The 22506-nt window shown below is 34.1% G+C and overlaps 1 protein-coding gene across 6 annotated transcripts in view; it reads right to left on the bottom strand.

Annotated features, from left to right (window-relative positions):
• The window catches only part of LOC100258083 (SWR1 complex subunit 2), a 28634-nt gene extending 16217 nt beyond the window's left edge, over positions 1-12417 (bottom strand). For all 6 annotated transcript variants that reach the window (XR_009464507.1, XR_009464508.1, XM_059733838.1 and 3 more), the window contains exons 1-6: positions 12260-12417; positions 10915-11096; positions 10678-10747; positions 10259-10330; positions 9993-10036; positions 9661-9913 (exon numbers count right to left, since the gene is read on the bottom strand). Coding sequence is in view for 4 of the 6 variants with exons in the window: in XM_059733838.1 (XP_059589821.1) it covers positions 9661-9913; positions 9993-10036; positions 10259-10330; positions 10678-10747; positions 10915-10982 (507 nt within the window). In the remaining 2 variants the exon portion in view is untranslated. The remainder of the gene's footprint in view (positions 1-9660; positions 9914-9992; positions 10037-10258; positions 10331-10677; positions 10748-10914; positions 11097-12259) is intronic.
• Between the last annotated feature and the right edge of the window lie 10089 nt (positions 12418-22506).

The raw sequence follows: 22506 nt of genomic DNA on the forward strand, positions 1-22506 counted from the left end.
TTAGACAGATTCAAATAGGATAGATCATATACATATGTCCTTAACCTAGGTTTTTATCCTTTCAAAAAAGATGTAATAAAGACAGTTGATATTAGCCATTATTTCTTCCAGCATTACTTTATTCTTTTTGTTCAGGTTTATTTTAATCTGACATAGCTTTCTCAATTTTTTGGATAAGGTCTATGCAAAAACTTCTATAGCACTTTTCGTTTTTTTTTTAATAGGCAAAGATAGAATATATTGAAGTTTCTAACAAAAGGCGAGCAAATGTATACACGGTATATACAAAGGAGCCAAAATGGCCAAATAATGCTAAGGAAAAACAAAAAACAACTCCCCTATCTTACTTAGAACTTAGCTAAGCACTATAGTCCAACATGGACACGGAGATATCACCTATGTACATTCTAACCCACTCCCAAAAAATATGCATGAAAGTTTGCTTGATTGCTTAATCCCCTCTTTCAATGTTTTTAAAAGCTCTCCTATTTCTTTCCTTCCAGATTGTTCAAAATAAACATAAGGGGGCAGCTCTCCAAGCCTTCATCCTCTTCTTCCTGACACAAGAACCATTCCAACTTGAAAGGGCGTATCTCACAATAAAGTAAATAAATAATGAATAAAATAAAAACCCCAACAACTTTGGCTTAAAGAAAATTAAAAGACTTTTAAAGACATACATTAATGAATCATGATGCCAGATCTGAGAACGGAAAAAAAAAATCTATAAATTAAATATAAAACTCTTTCTTTTGAATCTTTTTCCAAAGGATGCCTATTGACACGGTTGAGGGCTATTTCGTCTTTTGAGGTCAGGCTCCTCCATGTCACTCTCCTGCATCTCGCTTTCTCTCTCTTTCACACAGACAAACGAGAATTTAAATTGGAAAAAAAAATGAAAAAACAGAAAAGGGGAAGCCCATAAACAGCTAAGCATCCTTGTAGATATTTACGGGGATATTGCCATTGTAAGAAAGACAGTGGTGGTACATAGGAACACCAACTACCTATCTCTGTTTTCCTTATCCCTTTCACACTTCCTCTTCCAACCGTTACTATCCTCTCAACGCCAACTACCAGTATCTATTTCCATTACCTTCTCTCAGTACTCTTTCTCTTCAACGGTTACTAAGCTCTTTTAACGGCTATTTTTCATGAATTTGGGGTCATCTACGTGGTAGTGAAAGGACCAAAAGAAAGGGCGTATCTCACAATAAAGTGCATCACCCATTTTATCCCAAAAAGAGCATAAATAAGATACCTCAACATGACTACTTTCAAACAATAAAGGAGGATATGATCAACCGTTTCTTCATCATCTTTTCACAAATAGTATCTATTTGGAATTGTCCATCCCCTCCTTTTAAGCTAGTCCAATGTCCAAAAATCCTCACCCAAAGAGCTTCCCATGCAAACAAACTCACTCTCACCTAGACCCAAGGATTAAAAATTCTTCCTCCTCCAAAAAATGAATCTCTAAATGTCCTAATCTTCTATATCCAAATTTTCAAAAATCAATCCACTGATATTTGGTCTCTATCTCTCAATTCAAAACACATTGAAAAGCATTAGCCACCCCCTCCCGACTATCTGCTTCCTCTAACAACATAACACCATTTACCCTAACTTTATCCAAATAATTCCTTCTTCTATGAGCATTGGTTGGAAAAACTTTATGTTCTAATCTCCCCCTTTAAGCTATAATTCTTTAGATTCTTGTCTCCATGAAACTTCTTCCATTTCTGCCCACTAGTAGTACCCCTCCATTGCCTTCCTTCTAACCTCATTTTCTTCAAAAGAAGGAATGGCTTCCCTTTCCTTTACATCCCCAAAACCAATTTGATTCAGGGTTGTAGCTTTTAGGGCTTTGAACTTGATTGCCAAGATATCACTATACAAACCTTCAACTGATTAACTTGTTCACCAATTTCTAAGTAAGCCTTCGAACCATTCCTATTTCTTTTTTTTTTTTATAAGCAAGAGCAAAATATATATAGAAGAAGGCCGAAAGGCCGCACCGCATACAAGAAGTATACAAAGCAGCCACAAGACCAAAAAAGCAAAAACAGGAACACCTCACCAGCCCTTAGGGGACCGCTACCCACTCCAAGAAGCCTAAAAGTGAAGAGGACTCCTCTCCCCTATACAACTTAGCCCAACTCCACAGACTACATACAAAAGAATTCTTAAGAGTTTGAATAGCCAAAGAACCCCTCTAAAAGCTAACCCATTTCTTTCCTTCCACACCGTCCAAAAAATACATAACGGAATGGACTTCCATATCTTCTTCCTTTTTTTACCCACAAAAGGGCCCCGCCAACATAATAACGCCTCTTTGACCTTCTCTGGAAACACCCACTGAACCCCAAATAAGGCAAAGGCGATTTCCCATAGGGCCCTAACCACTGTACAGTGTAAAAGAATGTGATTTACATTTTCCTCTTTACAACCACACAAAAAACAACGATTAGGAAGCTGTCACCCACGCTTTTGCAGCCTATCCAACGTGAGGATTTTTTCCCAAGTAGCCTCCCACGCAAAAAAAAACAACTTTGGTTGGGACCTTGTCCACCCAAATATTTTTTCCCGGAAAGACGAGAGGGTTAGGGGCTTCCAGCAGATTGTAGGCCACCCGAATCCGAAAACTATCACAATCCCCTCCTTTCCATAACACTGAGTCCTCCTCTGGGGTTACCCTGATGTTCCTTAGCAAGAAGAGCAAGTCTTCTATTAACACCAGCTCCCAATCGTTAGAATCTCTAGCCAATCTGAGATTCCACCCTCCTTGGCCAAGCCTTGGGTCCCACACCTCATTCACCGATTCGTTACTACACACTGCCAAGGCAAAAATCTGGGGAAACGCTTGGGACAGCGCTACGTTACCGCACCAATGATCAGTCCAGAACATAATCTTTTTTTTTTTTTTTTGATAAATAAGCACATAGTATATTAGAAGAGGCAAAGAAGCCAAGAAGCATACAGGGGGTATACAAGGCAACAAGGCCTCACAACAAAAACAAAAAAGAGCAAGGAAACCCTTACCACCCCTTACCTAGTAGCTAACCACTCCAAGAAGCCTAGGATGGAAAGCGGCTCCCCACCAATATACATTCTAGCCCAGCACCATAAATTACATATAAAGGAGTTTTTAAGCTTTTGGATAGCTAACACACCCCCTCTAAAGGCTAGCCTATTTCTCTCCTTCCAAACTGTCCAAAAAATGTACAACGGAATAGACTTCCAAATCTTTTTCCTTTTCTTCCCCACAAAAGGGCCCCTCCAGCTCAGTAAGACCTTCTTTACAGTTTCTGGAAAAACCCAATGGACACCAAACAAAGCTAGGACAAGATCCCACAGCACCCTGACCACTATACAGTGTATTAGCAAATGATCTACAGATTCCTCTTCGCTACCGCACAAAAAACAGCAATTAGGGAGCTGCCACCCTCTTCTCTGAAGCCTATCAAGAGTGAGCACCTTCCCCCAAGTGGCCTCCCAAGCAAAAAAAGCTAATTTAGTTGGAACACTTTCCACCCAAATACTGTTTTTTGGGAAACCGGATGCCAAAGGATTGGCCAAAAGGCTGTACACTGCCTTGGCTCTAAACTGACCGTTTCTTCCTCCCTTCCAAAGAACAGAATCTTCCTCCAAAGAAGGTTTGCTGCCCCTTAAATCATGCAGCAAATTACCTAGCATATCCAATTCCCAATCATTAAAATCCCTGATAAACCTTAGATTCCATCCCCCTTGGCCACAATTCTGGTCCCACATCTCCTCCACCGTAGCATTCCTCTGGACAGCCATGGCATAGAGGTGGGGGAATCTTTGGGACAGCACCGGACAGCCACACCACTGATCAGACCAGAATCTGATTTTATTGCCCTTTCCAGCTAAGAACGTCATGTTCTCCCAGCACCAAGAACTTTCCTTCAGGATCTCCTTCCAAACCCCTACTCCGAACACCCCATAACTCTTCTTTGTCCTCCACCCAAGGCCCTCTTGCCCATATTTAGCCAAAAGCACCTGCTTCCAAAGATTTTCCTTGTCACAAGCAAATCTCCATATCCATTTACCAAGGAGGACTTTATTCAAGATGGCTAGCTTCCTTACGCCTAGCCCCCCTTTCTCCTTATCAGCACAAACCACCTCCCACTTCACTAAGTGGACTTTCCTTTCCTGATTTCCCCCTCCCCAAAGAAAGTCCAGAACATAATCTTAGTTCCCCTTCCCACCCTGAACTTCATGTTATCCCAACACCAGCTCATCTCCTTCAAGATCTCCTTCCAAACTCCCACTCCAAAGGGCCCACGAACTTCCTTAGATTTCCAACCACAACCCTCTAACCCGTGCTTCACCCCGATCACCTTCTTCCACAAGACGTCCTTTTCAAAGGCAAATCTCCAAATCCACTTGCCCAATAAGGCCTTGTTCAATAACCCCATCCTCCTAATACCAAGACCCCCCTTCTTTTTTTAAGTACACACCGCCTTCCAATTAATTAAATGGATTTTCCTACCCGTGCTTCCCCCTCCTCAAAGAAAATCTCTTTGCAATTTCTCAAGCCTTTTAATCACTGACTTAGGCATTCTAAAGATGGACATTTGATAGATGGGAATGCTGGCCAAGGTACTCTTAATAAGGGTGATTCTCCCATCCTTAGACAAATATTGTCTTTTCCAAAGGGCAAGTCTTCTCCTCATTCTTTCCTCCACCCCATCCCACGTGGACAAGGCCTTGTGCCGGGCCCCAAGGGGCAGCCCCAAATATTTAACCGGAAAGCTTCCAATTCTGCAGCCTAATTCCACCGTCATTTCCTCAATATTATCAATCTCCCCAACTGGAATAAGCTCACTCTTGGCCAGATTAATCCTAAGCCCTGAAGCCGCCTCAAACCACGCCAAAATCCATCCAAGATGAGTTAATTGGTCCTTACTAGCCTCGCAGAAGATAATAGTGTCATCTGCGAAGAGCAGATGAGACACCATAATCTCCGCATCCCCTCTACCTCTTAGCCTACACCCAGAGATGAAATTCCCCTGCACTGCCCGCCTAATGAGCGCACTCAGCACTTCCATGCCCAAGATAAAAAGATAAGGAGAAATTAGGTCTCCTTGAAGCAGACCCTTAGAGCTGGAGAAGAAGCCTTCTGGTACCCCGTTAATAAGGACAGAAAATTTTGCCGTTGAAAAACACCACCACATTCATTCCATCCAATGCGACCCAAAGCCCATCTTTTTCAAGACCTTCATAAGGAAGCTCCAGCTGATGCTGTCATAGGCTTTCTCGATATCCAATTTACACACCAGTCCCTTCTCTTTCCGCTTCTGCCAATAGTCAACCACCTCATTAGCTATAAGAGAGGCGTCTAGAATTTGTCTCCCCCTCACAAACGCGTTCTGATCAGCCGAAACCACCTTATCTAAAACCATTTTCAGCCTATTGGCCAGCACTTTGACTATAAGCTTGTACAGCCCCCCTAATAGGCTGATGGGCCGAAACTCCCCTAGATCCTCCGCCCCACCTTTTTTTGGAATGATGACCAAGAATGTAGAATTCAGGCTTTTGGAAAAAGACTTCTGATCATAAAATTCCTTTTCGAACCATTCCTATTTCAACCACATATTTTCAATCCTGAAGGGTGTCTTCCCCCTCCTTATCCCTCCTCCATCCAATAAAATGACAGTGTGATTGGAGATGGGTCTTGGCAAAAGATGTTAGATACTAAATTGATTTTCCCACTCTTCAATACCCACAAAGCAATCTAGCCTAGAAGAAGATTGCTTATTCAACCCACCACACCAAGTAAGGGGAGGTCCCTTAAGTGAAGCTCCTCAATGAAGGCTGAGAAACACCATTGCTATTGAACTTCTTAGGCAGTTTCTTCTTCCCTCAAGGAAACGAACTAAGTTGAAACGGACCAAGTTGAAATCGCCATTAATACACCACAGGTTATTCCAAAGCCCTCTAATAGCACATAGTGTTGCCCAAAAATACTCCCTTTCACCATTTTGAATTGGCTCATATACCCCTGAAAACATCCAAATAAAATAGTCTTCAGTGTTTGTTAATTGACCACACATAAAGTAATCCCCCAATTCCATATCGATTAACTCCATCACTTTGTTATCCCAGAAAACCAGGATCCCCCCTGCTTGAGTTCTAGCATCCACAACACCCTAACTCAAAAAATCTAACCGCTCTTAAACTCTTCACCACGTGAATATACATTTGTTAGACCTTTGTTTCTTAAAGGCACACGAGGTCCACCCTTCGACACCTAATGGTAACTGTCTGCTTATCCCTCTCATGTATTTCCCTAACATTCCAAGAAAGTATGTAAAGCTTCATCAACAAAACTTGGATAACTCCTAACTGCCGCAAGGGATTTGACCTAAACTCTTATTCCCCAAGCATATAGTGAGGATGGCTCTAAGCTTAAGACTCCGCACTTAGTTCAAGGCATACATGTCTACAAAGATAATCTCAAGAAAGAGCAAAGAGAATGGGGGATAAGAGAGGTTATAGTCTTGCAAGTGGTGTATTAGTTCTTGACAACAATCAATCTTCCTTTAGGGCGAAATTCCTCTATTTTTCTTCCATATGCGTTATGTCATCAGCCAAAGAAGGATTAGTCAAATAGGTCTTTGAAGTCTTCTGATGCAAGGATATGGGAATTCGGGGAAAGCCAACAGAAAGTTTCAATTCTGACTTCATAGAGTCGATGCTATTGTTGCTTGCACATAGGGTAATCCCCCACTCTTGTCCCAAGGCACTAAGGGACTTGCATACGAATCCATTTTCTGAAAGATCCTCGCTTCCTACCTCCTTCACTATCTGGACCTGCTAACTACTTGACTGGCTATCTAATCCGTTATCAGTCTTTCTTTGAATGTCATAACCAACAACAGGGTTGTCATTTTTTTCAAGGTAATCAAAATCATTTTAGACAATGGGTTCGTCATGAGAGTCCTTAGAGAGAATTTTTAACCTGAACACATCACAAAGGTCTTCCTTCTTGGTTAGCAGTCCTCACTCCCACTCTCCTTCCTTTGCCAAAGTAAATGAATAATTGTTGGAGCATTCCAGCTTACACGGTTCTCTCAAATCTAGACCCAGCACCTGGCTTTTCTTTTTCTTTTTTTAATTCCTGAATTGAAGGCGTTGCCTCTTATTCTTTGTTCCATTCTCTTCATGAGAGCCAGAATTTCATCCTCAAAACCATCAACCGACATCCCAAGGAACCTAATAAAAGTCGCAAGCTTGCTGGGTAGCTCTTAAGTGAGCTAGAATCTTGCTCTAAATCACAGGGGACAATTCTATGCCACTAGCAACTCCAACCACCAAACACAACTCCTTCCTCACCAACACCCTTAGTGATAGTAACAGGGAGCACTACTGAAGAGCCATCCTTCATAATCATGCATAGAGGCCAAGATGCCACATTGCCAAGAACAATAGAAAGAGAGTCCTGATTTAAAAGGTGATTTAAGCCACATGTTTCCAAATCTAGAAGGTGATTTCTTCTATAGCACATCTTGTTGGCGGCCTTCATTAATATACCTTATTTTTTTATTAGAAACAACAAATTCATTGACTCATGAACCAAAAGTGCAAAGAGGATGAGATGCTCAAAAAAAGTGACAACATACTTTAATTCAACATGTATTAGCTTTTTAAAAAACTTTCATGATTGGGAGCTGGAGAGTGTGGAGTTATATCTTAAAAGGACTCAAAAGGTGGTCGATCTTAGGAACTATGAAAATAGGTTGGTTGTGCTAAAGGGCAATTTTTTTATTCAATCTTTAAAAGGTTCCTTAGAGCTAATCACTGAGGGCCCTTTCCTACCAAATAGGTTTACAGCTCTCAGACACACACAAAATTAGACTTCTTTTGGTTGGGAGACTGTAAAAGGAAAGAGGCAGTGTTGCTTGTGCAAGAGCAATCAAGAATCAGCAAACCACATTATGCTCTATTATGGTTAAACTTAAATTTGGTGGCCTCTCTCACTATCAATGTCTGGCCTCTCTTGGGTGCACATCGGACTGTGAGGAGGTCTCACTGGGATGGGATTAAGCTTTGTCAGTAAGAAGCACAAGATGGTTATGAGGACAACCTCACCTTGCTTGTTCTAGACCATTTGGAAAGAAGAGAATCATGAAATGCTTTTGAAGATTTGAACCATTCATATCAATCGATAAAGGAGTGTTTTATCAGTTCTCTTTATCTTTGTGCCAGAAAGTGCTTGAGCGGTGTGGCTATGTGTTTACTGGAGTTTATTAATTGTTTGAGCTCTCTGTAGTTTTCTTGCCTCGTGGCAAGAAGTGAGCCAGATGCATTAGAAGGTAATTACAATCCACCAAGAGAAAAAGAAAGAAAGCAACTGCAATTCCAAAACTGAGAAAAAGAACCACAAATTATTAACATGCAACCAAAAAAATGAGTCAGCAGCTATTTGGATGGATGAACAACAATCACAACAAAACCACAACTTGAAAGTGTCTAAAACATAGTGCTCTGCTCCTTTCAGCCTATTCAAATGCATTTATTACTTCCCTATAATGTGGGTGCAAGGATATAATTGACAGCAGTCATTGTAACAAGAAGATCCAGTACAGCATAAAAAATGCAAATGTATTTTAAAGGTTGTATAGGGGCAAAAATCTTAGAAGCAATAGGTATATGTGAACTAGATTCATACACTGATTGTATAAGAAATATGTATGATCATCTATTCATCATTAACCCAGTAAAGCATTCAAAAGTAAAAAGGCATAAGCCATGTTCACTTAATAACTCATATAGTATTTGATTTTTATAACAATCTGATAAATGTATGGATTAAAAGCGACAATAAAAATTAAGCATTTGCCTCATAAACCAAAAGGGCAAAAAATGTATTGTTAAATAAAGAATGTATACAGAACATATCCATATGTTATTTGAGCCACTTAAGGATCACCCTCTTGCACAATAGTGCTACAGCCTGCAACTTATATACATGCAGATCAAATAAAATTGATCCATGCAAGTTTTTACAAGGTAAATACACTTATAGCATTAGACAGATATGCAAAGGAGATGGATATCTTGTTATAACATTCTTGTTAGTTTTTCTTTTTTTACAAAACTCTCAAATTTTAGAGTTCCAATTTTTTCAAATTCTTAATTAGAACAACTCAGATGGTTGTAAAACCACTTCCTATTCCCCCCATTTTATTTATTGTTGCTATTTCTATATTGTTACCACCTTAAATGTCAGTAAAATTACTGTCAGTTTTTATGGACCAATGTCACAAAAATTGTTGATTGAACAAGCCAGAAATCCATGAAACTAGTAATGCAAATTCAGTAATCCAAATAACAAAGCTTCAACAACAAGATGATTGCAAGCTTGGAACACTGATGATCATCATTATAGTGGGATAATGATTGCAATGGGCTTCAAATAAAACCTATCACATATATCCTTTCTGGGTTTGATCAACTCACTTCTCGTTAAAGAGTCATAAACACCACAATTCATTGCCATTTTCCACTGACATAAATGTGTTTTTCATCAAAGTCCATCAACTCACTTCAGCAAGTACAAAGTCTCCAATAAAATGACCATGTGCAACTAAAAAGGTTAAAAGAAGGAATATTCTGGAATTCAGAACTGACCTTCATCGTTGCTTGCAAAGCTGCACGTATAGCATCTCTTTCAGCTTGCCTGACAATGACTGAAGTTCTGGTGGATTTCCTTACTATTCTTTCTACTTCTAGATCATCAGGGACTTCATTATTTTCAGGGACTGTGGACTCCGGGGAAGTTTTTTCATCCTTGGTAACCCTTTCTAAATTTGAAAGGACTTTTTTCTTTTTCTTCTTTGCCAATGTCTTTCCGGGATAACTTAGCCGCTTCTTTGTCCGTGGTCTACAAGGAAACTCAACATTTAAGAAACCCATCCAAATCAGATTTCAAATATCATTGCTCCAGCACTAAGAAGCCAAACCTGTCATCAGCATCATTTTCTACCTCTTCATCAGGCTCAGGTTCCTGGTACCGCCATTCGTGAGTTAGATTAAGAGAATGAAAAATGAAATGATAATGCCACAAATATGAAAACAGTAGTGTGCAATATGTTAAGAGTATGATAAACATTGTGGCTCAATTTTCCTAAAAGTGGACCTACAATGTACATCATGCTCTAACAGAAGAAATGTCCAGTTACTTTAAGTTGACAAAATGGAGATCATAAGACAACCATGAAATGCTCACATCTTCATCAAAGTCACTATCAAACTCATCTGCAACCTCTGCTTCTTCTTCATAATTCACATCATTTTCTTCCTGCAAATGAATTAAAACTTGTGAATACAATGGGAATGTTTTCAAAATGGCACTAGCATTATGCTTTAACAGTCTTGAACCCATTGCCAGGGCTTATTAGTTAGAATCAGATCAGAAAATCAGTGCACAATGGAAGTTAAGAAAATTATTTTTATAAGCATAAAAGTTTTACTATGGTGCCATTACCATCAACATTAACCAAACGAAAACTTGTTCTCCTTTTACAAACCAGGAACAAAAGAATAGCATACAAATATTACATGTTTTATAGTGTCCAAAACAGTTCAATGTATGTCAGCTGTACGATAAATAACCAAAACAAGGTGCTAACTGCTTATAGTAACTACCTCTTTAAGAGCATCCTGATTCCAGAAATAATCATCCTGTTCAACCTCCTCATCAAGCAACTTGTTCATCCTAAAAAAGGCATCAATTTGGTGTTAAAAGTTTTTTATATCTGAAATGAAATTAATTATTTTGCAAAAGAATAACCTGTGCTCACACGAGCATGCATTTTTATGTATGCACAATAAATAGCTAAATATGCAGTACTTAAATAATCGATTAGTTTTTCAAGTTCTTACCGTTTCCCTCTTGTTATTCGAGAAGCACGATCCAAAACAACAGGCTCCTCTGCTTTAGAGGTTTCCATGATGGCTAATTGTCTTTGCCCCTGATATGTATGCAACTAGGACTCTGCTTGTGCTATAATTAAAGACTAAAACACTGATGACTTCCTGCAACTTCTTGTGACCCGCAGCTTTCTCTTCAAGAAAAGGAAACAAATCTTTGTTATATTAGTGTAAGAAAAAAAAAATCGCAGTTGATTCCCACTAACATCAAGCAAGTTAAAATTCATGTGTTAGGCTTAATTAATTCATAAAGCCCATGGAAACACCCTGGGGTTCAAAGTATCGGCCAAGTCTGGTACAACTCAATCAAGTCCAACTCAGCACTTTCTGTGATGAATCTGATATCAGGTATACTCCTATGCATAGACTTGACCTTGAATCGATCATACTCGGTTGACTCGATTGAATTGTCCATGTTACCAAAATATTCCCTAGATAAATCTAAAGGTCATCTTTTGCTTCAAATCTATATCTATAATATATAAATATAAAAGCACTAAGAATGTGTTGACTTTTTTCTTCCGAGGATACCCCTATTCTATCACTCATTTCCGGTTATATTTTATATCTTTATTATTTAACTATAACAATCATTAATAAATTCACCTTAAAGATCATAACAAGTTCACCTTTCTATTATTTATCAATAAAATTAAATTCATTTTAAGAAAAAGGACCTCAGCACTGTGGATTTTAAGTAAAGTGGCATGTTTCTGTATTCCCCAATCATCATGGATGAAAATTTTACGATTCAAAAAAAATAATTAATTACTTTTTTCATGTTTCTTTAGCTAAACTAAATCTATTTTTTTACTAAAAAAAATTTAAAAAAAAATAGCAAAGGCCATTAACCTAACAAAAATTTCCAGTCTGAGCTCTAACCCAAACTGGCAATAGTTCCACGAAGAGAAACCCTAGAATTGAAAACTTCCAGCAATAGCATATCCAACTTATAAAGCACTCAGAGTGAAATACAAAACTGTTTGGTTATCAAGAAAATAAAGAAAAAATAAAAGAAAACCACATTCTGATAACTATGTTATCTCTCTTACTTTGTTTGCTGCCAAAAATCCAAAACCAAAAAATATATATATAAACAAAAATGAAAAACTCGGATCAACTAAACCAAAAAGTCTCATGAGTTTTAGGTAAAGTGCAATTTTCTGCATTCACGAAACCCAGATGGTGAAAATTTTACGATTTTCTTTCATTTTCTCATTATTTTCTCAGCATCCAAACGATCGTATCTAGCGTAGAAGTCGATTGATTGAATTGGGAATACAGATTGGAACAGTACCTTGAACTCAGAGATCGACCGAAACGCAGCGTTTTGAGAAGGGATGATTGAATGCTTTGCGGTATGGAGAGTGTGAATGCTTCTGGGTTTCACCTTCAACTCACAGATGCAACGAAACGCAACGTTAGAGAAGGGATGCTTCAGATAATAATGGGCTGAGCATGGGCCGGCCCAATGTTCGAACTATTGGGTTATTATTGGGCTGAGTTTTAGTCGATGTCATAAATCTTTTTATCAAATATTTTCACGTCATAATGGGTTGATCATGGGCCGGCCCAATTTTCGAACTATTAGGCTACTAGTGGGCCGAGTTGTAATCTAATTACTCTATAGTTTTGTCTGAATGAAAGCTAACTCAAGTTCAATTTAACTTTAATCCACTTTTAAGGTTTTCCAACCGTGATCAATTTACAAAGTTTCAAAATTTTGATAAATAATTTTTTTTTTTTTACATTTATATTAGGTGGTTTTCGTTTTTTCTTTTTCTTTTTTTTCTTTTTACTTAAATCTAAATAAAACTTAATTTAACTCAAGTCTAAATACAACTTAATAGTATTAAGTACAAAGTTATTTATTTTTTATTATTTTATTATGTTAAATATTAAATATTAGAATGAGGGTCATGTTGAAATTACGTTTCGATTGTTTTAACAAGTTATTTTTAGCATTAAAAATAAAATATTTTGATTTTTTCTATTCAATAAAAAAAATTAAAATAAGTAATAAGTAAAAAAAAAATTAAAAATAAACACTCAACCTTAACTTAAAAAAAAAAAAAACAAGCATTACTTGAGTCTATATGCATTAATATATTAATTTTATAATTAATTAATGAAATTTACAATTTAAATTAATACTATATCAAATTTATATTACTTTTTTTAAAATGTCAATGCTTTCATTTTAGCATTTGTAATGACTTGCATTCAACTATGTATATATTATCCGCTTTGAAAGCAAAGGGATTCTCACGGCTATAAAACGTGTTTACAAGATTAAAAAAAATTCGTACTTATATAATGTCAACAATTTCTCTTCTATTATATAGATACAACGTCTTCGTTGTATCTCATAAAATTATGGAATCAAACAGATAAATACCCCCTACATGATCAAACAAACTCTCATACTAAGGTCAGATAACTTGACTCTGATACCATTTATAATAACTCGTACTCAACCATATAGATATTATCCGTTTTATGATTCAAAAGAGTTCATACGACTTTAAAATACATTTACAAAATTAGAGATAAGTCTATACTTATATAACGTTAAAAACTCTCTCTCATATTCAATGTGGGGCATCATAACCTCTTTATATTTTATATGTTTGCATATAAAATATTTTTTTATAACATTACACTTATATTCTAGAAGATTTAATTTTCTTTTTATTATTCTTATCATCTTAATTCTAAATTAATTTTGTAATAGTAAATATATCATTTTTTTTAAATATTCCAATAGTCAAGTCTTTTAATACTTCATAACCAAAGGGCGTTAGGTAAATCATCACTATGATATAATGATTTAATTCAAATTTTTAAGAGGATGTTTAGTAAATTAATTTAATAACTTAATATAATTTAATTATTTAATTTAAATTACTAAGTAGATTAAAAATATTTCATAAAAATATTTAATTATAATTTTAATAAATCAACTTAATAATTTAATAACCTAAACATAATTTAACTTAGTGTTACTTCAAGTCGTTAAGCATTAAGTTTTATCAAACATTCTTTCGATACATGTCCTAGAATGGTAATAACACCTACTCCTAAAATGTTTTTATTATCTATTTTTATAAATTCAAATTTTTAGAAAGTGATAATGGGTAACAATATTTATTTAAAATAAATTATAAAAATAACAAAAATCCATTTCTTTTGCTAAATATTAAATAAATTAGGTTTTTGGTTACACCGTGTAAATTTACTACCCAATTGTTAATATGGAATTGAAGATAAATTTGTTCTACGAAATTCTAGTATTAATTGATTTGATTTTTAAGTTTCAATTTATTTTTAAAATTTACTAGGAAATCAAATATTAAATCTCATTTGATTTGAAGTTTGTTTGTATGGTGAGAAATTTCCAAAAAAATTATAGTATTGACTTGTGAGTAGGAGAAATCAAGACATAATCATATTAACCATTTTTTAAGCTAGGAAAGTTTAGTATTATTAGCTCAATTTTTTAGTTTCCAATTATTTTAAAAATTATCTGACTTGTTAATAAATCTAATCTAATAAATCTCATTTGGTTTGGAATCATTTTCTTGGGGAAAAAAAATTCAAAAATTGCATTATTATTATTATTATTATTAAATCTAAAAAGAGGGAAACATTTATGTGAAAGAAACTAGTTGTGATTGATGTTAATAATATGATAAGTAAAATGACATTTTAGAAAATAATTAAATGACTCATTAAAAAGTGCATGTATTTTAAATCATTTATAAATAAATGATGATAATATTGATTTAAAATTTTTGGGGTTTATTCTTTTACATATATTTTCATATTATGGAATCAAAATCCACTTTTTTCATATGTATAAATAAATTTCTTCATTGTGATTTTCCGCCAAAAAAAAAAAAAGTAGACCCAAATTTCTTAAACTCTGAATTTCTTGACCCTTTCTCCATTGCATTAGTGACTTGATCCTTAAGTTTCAAATATTTAGAGTTTATTTTAATCTAGGGAATTTTGAATATTAATGCCAACAAATCAAATTTTAAAATTCCTAAAATCATTAAGAAAAAATCAATGTATCAATTCTTACTTGATTTGAAATATACTAGCCAAGTGAAAAATTTTGAAAAAATTTTAGTTTAAATGTTACGCTTCTTTTTATAGTTTATGTGCATTTAAATGTACCATGTGTGCATTTACTCTTACTCAAAATATCTTAGGAAAAAATGTGTTTTCATTTGCTCATTTTAAAGTATATGTAAAATAGAAACTCATTTTTTCATATTTCAAATTATGTCATGTGATCCAAAATCAATGTTTTGAAAAATAGATCGGATCGATCGATTTGATTATAGATCAGATTGGCTTATTTGACCATCGATCGGTGGCCTCTTCGGTCCGATTCAATGAATTGGAACGTTCAATTGGATTGTCATCGAACTAGATAGACCGTTCAACTCCATATGAATCCATCAACTATTGTTTGACCAAAAGCATGTTGGGATTCACCATGTTGTTGGTCTAAGCTCCTTCGTTGGAAGCCCACCATGCCATTTGCAACATAAAAAAAAGAGATGTGTTGCATGGGGTGTGTTAGTTTTGATTGGGATAGATTTTGGATAGTATATTAAAAACGAACTTTGCATTGTAGGGATTTCAACTAGGACCCATGGTTATCAAAATAGGCAAATGATCATTTGGCGTAACATGGTAAATATCTATATATATCCTTGTTTTATCCTATAAAACATTTAAATAAATATAGATATTTATATCTATATTTATTTTTATAATAATGATTAATTATAAATATGAAAATAATAAAAATTAATCAATATAATAATTATAAAAATTTTAAAATAACAGAATACATAGATATGTAATTAAATTAAATATTATAATTTTATTTTCATCTTCATATTTAAATATTAAATTTATTATATTTAATAAAATTTAATATATTAATACATTTACATTTAACTTTATCATTTAATTTGATATATCAAATATAAAAAAATGAAATATTATTTAAAAAATTATATATATATATTATCATTATTTTTAATTTTAATAAAATTTAAATTATATATTTATAATATCGTTGATTCGACCAAGGTTCAATCATCGATTCGACCGAAGTTCAACTACTAGTTCGACCAATAAACCCTAAACCGATAACTTTTACAATTCAATGTTCAATTCAATTCTAGAAACATCGTTCAAAATACATTTATTGTAGGGATAACTCCAATTAACTTTTACTAATGTAGACACTAATTTAACTTAAATAAGTATTATCTTTAGATAAGAAAGTCATGAAATTTTATCTATTTTTATGTTTTTTTTTCAATCTTTTTAAAGTCTACCAAAACATTATTTAATACCAAAATTTCTCCCACAAAAAATAGTCATGGATGACTAAGTTGATTTCTCCTAGGTCAAGAACTATTAGTTTCCAAATTTCATGTATTTCTTTAACAAGTTTAATAATTTTTCAAAATAATTTGAAAATTAAAAATCAAACTAATTAATACAAAAATCCTATGAGCAAAATGTAGTAAAACTTTATGTCATGAAAGAACTTTATTTGTTTATAGATTTAGAAAAACTAATTATTATGAATCCTCATCATTTGCTTAAATATTATTTTTCATTTTTAATAATAAAAAATTATTTATAATCTTATTAAAGTATCGATATCCATCCATTGGACCAAAGGGTTTTTTAATCGAGTTTTGATAACCAACAAAATAAGGTTTAATTTCGTAATGATTGAATCAAGTTAATTGTTTTAAGGGTAAATATGTTCTCAAATAATTTGAGGCCTTTATAAGACTTACCAAAACAGCCTTTATGCTTCTTTTCACTTCTAGCTACCCTATGTTATAATTTTTCTCTTTCTTTTTTTATAAAAGGGTTTCTAGAAAATAAATAAAAACAACTAAAATAATTAAAATATGTTTTACAAAAAACATAGATAATTCTCAAAAACGAAAAACAAAAACTGTTCCTAAAGAATAAATCCCAAACATAACCTAAAATTTCTTCCCAAAAGACCGAAAACCCTACTCATATTAACTTTGGTATCATTGTAGACCATGTCATGTCCACACACAGGACTCACCATAACATTAGTACCACAATGATTTGTACTACATTAGTATATATGTACTGAATATACGTTGTTGATTCAAATTCTAACAGCTTAAACTTTTAGGAAATTGGTAACTACAGGCGATATCAGAACTTTGGTAGAACAGAAGTCTCGGGTGGGTTCCTCCCACTTCTAGGGAAATTGATAATGATATGTTTTAGGAGTTCAAATGACTCTAGTAAAAAATTGGTAACTCAATAATAGGTTTCAGAAGTTGAACTGAACCTAGTCCATGTATCAATGGGTGCACTAGCACACTACTTCATACATTTTTCATGGTAGGTAATGCATAGTTATAGGACAAAAGCTAGAGTACATCAACCTAAGATAACCATCTCATGAATTTCAGGAGTTCAATATCATTAGATGATGTGAAGCTGGTTAATAGGGGGTGAACCACATGCTTTGGCATATCTGAATTGGATGGAACTTTGTGATGCATACCATCATAGGTACTCGTGGTAGTGATTCATGGACAGACAAGGAGAAGGTCGAGAACGTAGATAATGAACAGGTAAAAAGGGACACGTGGAGGGAAGCCCCCTACACCAAGTACGATGGCAACAGCCGCCTGTGCTGAAGCGCAAGGTACTAAGAGGTGTTAGAAGTGGAGGAGGCAGGAGACTTGCAGACAGTGAGGAAAGACCTCTAGGACATGGAGAGGAGAATCCGGCCATCATATTGGATACAGAGACATGTTTAAGATGTGTATGCATTTGTCCTGACATTGACACATTGCTTTACCAGCCCTTTTAGGGGCCAAGAAAGCTAAGGAATAGGGAAAGCTAAAAGAGTATTCCAAACACACAGGTTATGTCACAAGTTGCAACAGCAGTTCATAGATAAAATCTAAATGCAGTCTCTATACTCCAAACTCGATGCAATAGAAAAGTCATCTGAAACCAAACCTTTTTGACTCTGAATCTGATGGATCTGGTGAAGCATTAGCTGGTGCAGCAAATGGCACTGAAGTCACCAATTTTTACTGAAATTGTGGATTCCAATGGAGTACAATTTGCCCAATAGCAAAATACAAGGTTTAAGAACAGGTAGTATGTCATGTGCTAACACTCTCCAATGCATTAAATTGTTCACTGGTCATATGCATCTCGTTTATCCCAATCTTGATTCATCTGCAAGTGGCCATATTTGCACGCATAAATAGAATTATCTGGGAATAAACGATGGATGAAGATTGACAACAGTAGCTTAAAAGAGGAAAGGAAAAAAAATATGAGTAAATCTAGGAAGGTTGTGCATGCTAAATTGCTCTTACCAATACAAAGCAGTGCACGTTACCAACTTACCATTGAGAATTGAATTGAGAACAACGTTTTCTTCTAGTAATTCTTTAGGTTATTGTTAAGCGTCGCTTCAGCCTCGAGATGTACTTTTGATACAGCTAGTGTTCTTACATGAAAAGAATGTGTGTGTAATGCTCTAAACCCAATTTAGGGGTAACAATCGTAATTTAGAAATTAATAATTAATTAAAGTAATTTAATAAGGATAAAAAAGTATTTTCGTATTTAAAATCCCTAGGTATAAATTAGATTTTTCATATTTTCTTTATTCATAAAACTCTTTTACATAAAGATCTGAAATATTAGAATACATAGAACTGAAGATTTGGAAGTTTCGGGTTTGAAGATCAATTTTTTAGGTAAGATTTTTAATCCTTAAGTTAATATTTTATATGTTAATTAGTTTTGAACACTTTAAATATTCTTTAAAAGATCTCAATCTAGATTAGAATTTGTTAAATTAATTTTTAGATAAAAAGAAAATATTAATGAGAAGAAACATCGAGACTTACTATTATTATAATAATAAATAATGAGAAGAAACATCAAGGCTTACTATTTTATTCTTGGGCGGCTTTATGCCTATAATGAAGATAGGAGGGTAATGGGTTTGTTATGTATTGAATTTGAAAATTAATAAAAATAATAATATTTAGTTTTAAGCTAACAAAGGACATATTAGTAATAATGATCCTTTAATGCAATAAATAGAAAAACAATATATTTTTGAGAAATTTAGTTTAAAAATAATAACAATAAATTAACAAAATTTGGAGAATAAATTTTGGAAAGAACCCAATGTTTTAGAAGAATTTAAAAAGTCACATGTTAAATTATTATTGATTAAGAAGTTAAAAATAATAGTTGACATAATATAAAAAATTATTAGGGTTCTCAAACCTATACATTTAGATAAATAGTTAATAGTAATAGTTGTGTCTTTTTTTGTTAGGTTTGAAATAGGTTCTTTGGGGCGAAATTTTTCGGGATTAAATACTTAAGGTTTTTGAGTGTTTTTTCTAGGCAAGGAAAATTAATATATGTTTTGTAAAAGGAAATAATTTCTTTTTATATTGTATTTTGAAATGTGCAAAAATAATATTTTTATTTTTATGTATGGATCAAATATATGTTTTGCATGGAAAATATGTTTGAGCATTTTCTTTGTTTATGAAAAATGAAATTATGGAGATATGATATTTTGTTTTGTAAGTTTGAATTAATGAAATGAAGCGTTTGACTTTGATTTCTATGGTCCTAGTCAACGAGTATAATTATTAACATTTCTATGGTCTTAATCAACGGATTATAATTGTTGACATATCCTGCCCTAATCAATGGGTTATAATTGTTGATATTATATGACCCTAGTCAACGGGTTATAATAGTTGATCTTATGACCTTAGTCAACAGGTTATAATTGTTGACCTTTAGTTTTGTTCACCTTTAATGGAACAAATTTGAAACTAACCACTCATTTGTAAAATCTCACTGAACTAGACACCATTTGTTATTTGATAATCAAAGTAAAGATATTTTGAATGTATTTGATTTAGTTTTGATGATAAATTTTTTTGAAATGGATATGAAAAAGTTTTGTTAAAGAGTTTGATTGTAATAGCATTTTGAACTCAAAAGTTTTTATGAAAATAATTATATGATATATCTCCTGTTTGTAATTATAATTGAAAATATTTTATTCATGAAACTGTATTAATGTTTCTTATTGAGCTTGAAGTTCATGCCCCTTCGTTGATAATTTTTCAGTCTCAATTCGGATGAGGAGTGATGGCTAGGTTGGGAAATTTTTCTTTGTTAGGATTTGATTCAAACTTTATTTTGGACATTGTTTAAATGATAAAATTTAATTCTCATTTGAATTATTTGAGTTTTGAATTATTTGAACAATAACACTTGGGCTGCTACGTTAGTTTTTAAAGTTAACAATCGAAGATTATAGAATTTATTTATTTTACTACTTTGAACAAAAATTTAGTAATTAAAAATTTTCAATTACAAAATGAATGTTTGTATTGTTTTCACTTTAAGCCTTCAGACTTAAGGTGTAAAATGATCATCATGCCCTTGGTGCGGGTTTTGGGGCATGACAATGTGAATATCTATAATGAGAGTATTATTTTTCTGAAAGCCTAGCATGTGGCTTCCACTTTTAGAATGTTTACACTTCAGTATAAGAGAATGATGGAGCTTTATTTTGGAAACCAACACAGCACCTTCTACTTGGGGTAACTTCTATCATCACTTCCTTTCTGAGTTCAATGATGAATTTGGATCCTATAATTTCTTCCAAAAACGTGAATAATAGCATTCCTATAAATGAGCTTTCCTTTTCAAGAAACTTTCTATTTTCCTTAGATTAGTATTTCCACTACGGTTTGTTGGGTATCTGGGATCACTCAATACCGGTGATGCTGTACTCTAGCTCCCCATTTTCTTGTGTTTCTGCCCTAAACGTATCATTCCAAACAGCAGTAAGCTTTTCCACTCAAAAAAGGTACACTTCACATAATTAATTCTTTCTGCTTTTTGTTTGTCTCTTACCCTTTATATTTAGTACTTTCTATTTTTTTTTTCTTTTTTTTTTATAGGTATATTTAGTACTTTCTCTTAAGATTTACATAACAAGTACATCTTCATTTTAGCTGTTGCAGCAATTGTTTTGAAACTAAACAAGCCACAGGGAAAACTCTACTAAGTCTTTAGATCAATCCAATATTCATTTGAATCCAAAAGTTCTATATATATTTTTTTTTGTTTCCATTTTTTTTGTACTTCACTCTGTTCATTTTTGTACTTACAATACTGCTGGTTTTCCTGGTAACTAAGTTAACAGTACAGGTATAACTAATTAGTAATGGTACCAATGATGCAATAAGTCACCAAGATTTATATAATAAAATTATGAAGGGTGGTTTTGCTTTTGAATGACAATCTATAGAAATGCAAGGGTCATATTTCTCAAATAATATGATAGATATAATGCAGATCTTTTCATGCTTGCATTCACAGGTAGAAGTGTACATAGCCAGAAAGTTAAATGGAGGAACTACCAGGAGCAACACAATCTAGGAGAGTCTCTTTCAAAACTCATCATGAATCAGCAAGTCATACAGTGAGTTTGTATATAAATTACCTTTTATAATAGTATTTTGCAGAGATCTGAGACTTTTTACCTCTTTTGCCTCTTCTGGAATTGTGTTAGAATGGGAACTTGGAGAACCAAAGAAGGATGAGAGATCATGAGCACTTGAGAATGAAGGAGAAATCTTCTTGTTCTTCTCATTACCGATCCTTGGAGATTCCAAAGGGCCCAATCCATGCTATGCAGTTCTTATGTCGTTCATGGAGCCCATCTGCCTCCCATTTCCTGCAAATATTCCCACCAAGTGTAAGAAAACACATCAGGCTTTGCATGCATACATTGTAACATAAATTAGCATGGCAGGCATACCAAAGGACAACTAAAATCCAGGAAGCATGTGTGCCACACTGGTGCAGATGGCATATCTCATGTGCCTGAGCGGCACACATGCACTGGAGGATGGGCCACCGTCATGCTAATGTCCTTTTCTCATCACACCATATGGTTTAAGCTATAACCAACCCTTGCCCTTAAAGGTAATCAGGATTGAGCTTTACAGATTGAAAAATGTAGCACGCTTTACGCAACAGGGCTTCAAGCATTGATATGGCATGGTTGCTTCTCTAATGAGGGTATAATTTATTTTGTTTGTTTGTTTCCCCCTCAGAGCCTGTTATTACCCCTAAATGACAATAATAGGATGGAGAATCAAGAAGAAAAACAGGAAGTTGGGGGAAAAGTTGAGGACATAGCTCAAAGCAACAGAAATACTCTCAACATAATCAAGAATATATCGGTAAAACATAGCATAGACATTTCAATGGCATGTATAATAATAGTTAATTTATGAAACCGATTTCTCTGAAATTAGTGTTCTTAGCATTTACTTGATTTTATATCTAATTTGTTAACTTGGAACAATATGCAGGGATGGTTAAGAGGCAAAACAATGACTAGCTTGGTTAATGGGCATAGAGCACAGAAAAA

This window comes from Vitis vinifera, chromosome 16, assembly GCF_030704535.1.
Source record: "Vitis vinifera cultivar Pinot Noir 40024 chromosome 16, ASM3070453v1".
NCBI classification, from domain to species: Eukaryota; Viridiplantae; Streptophyta; class Magnoliopsida; order Vitales; family Vitaceae; genus Vitis; species Vitis vinifera.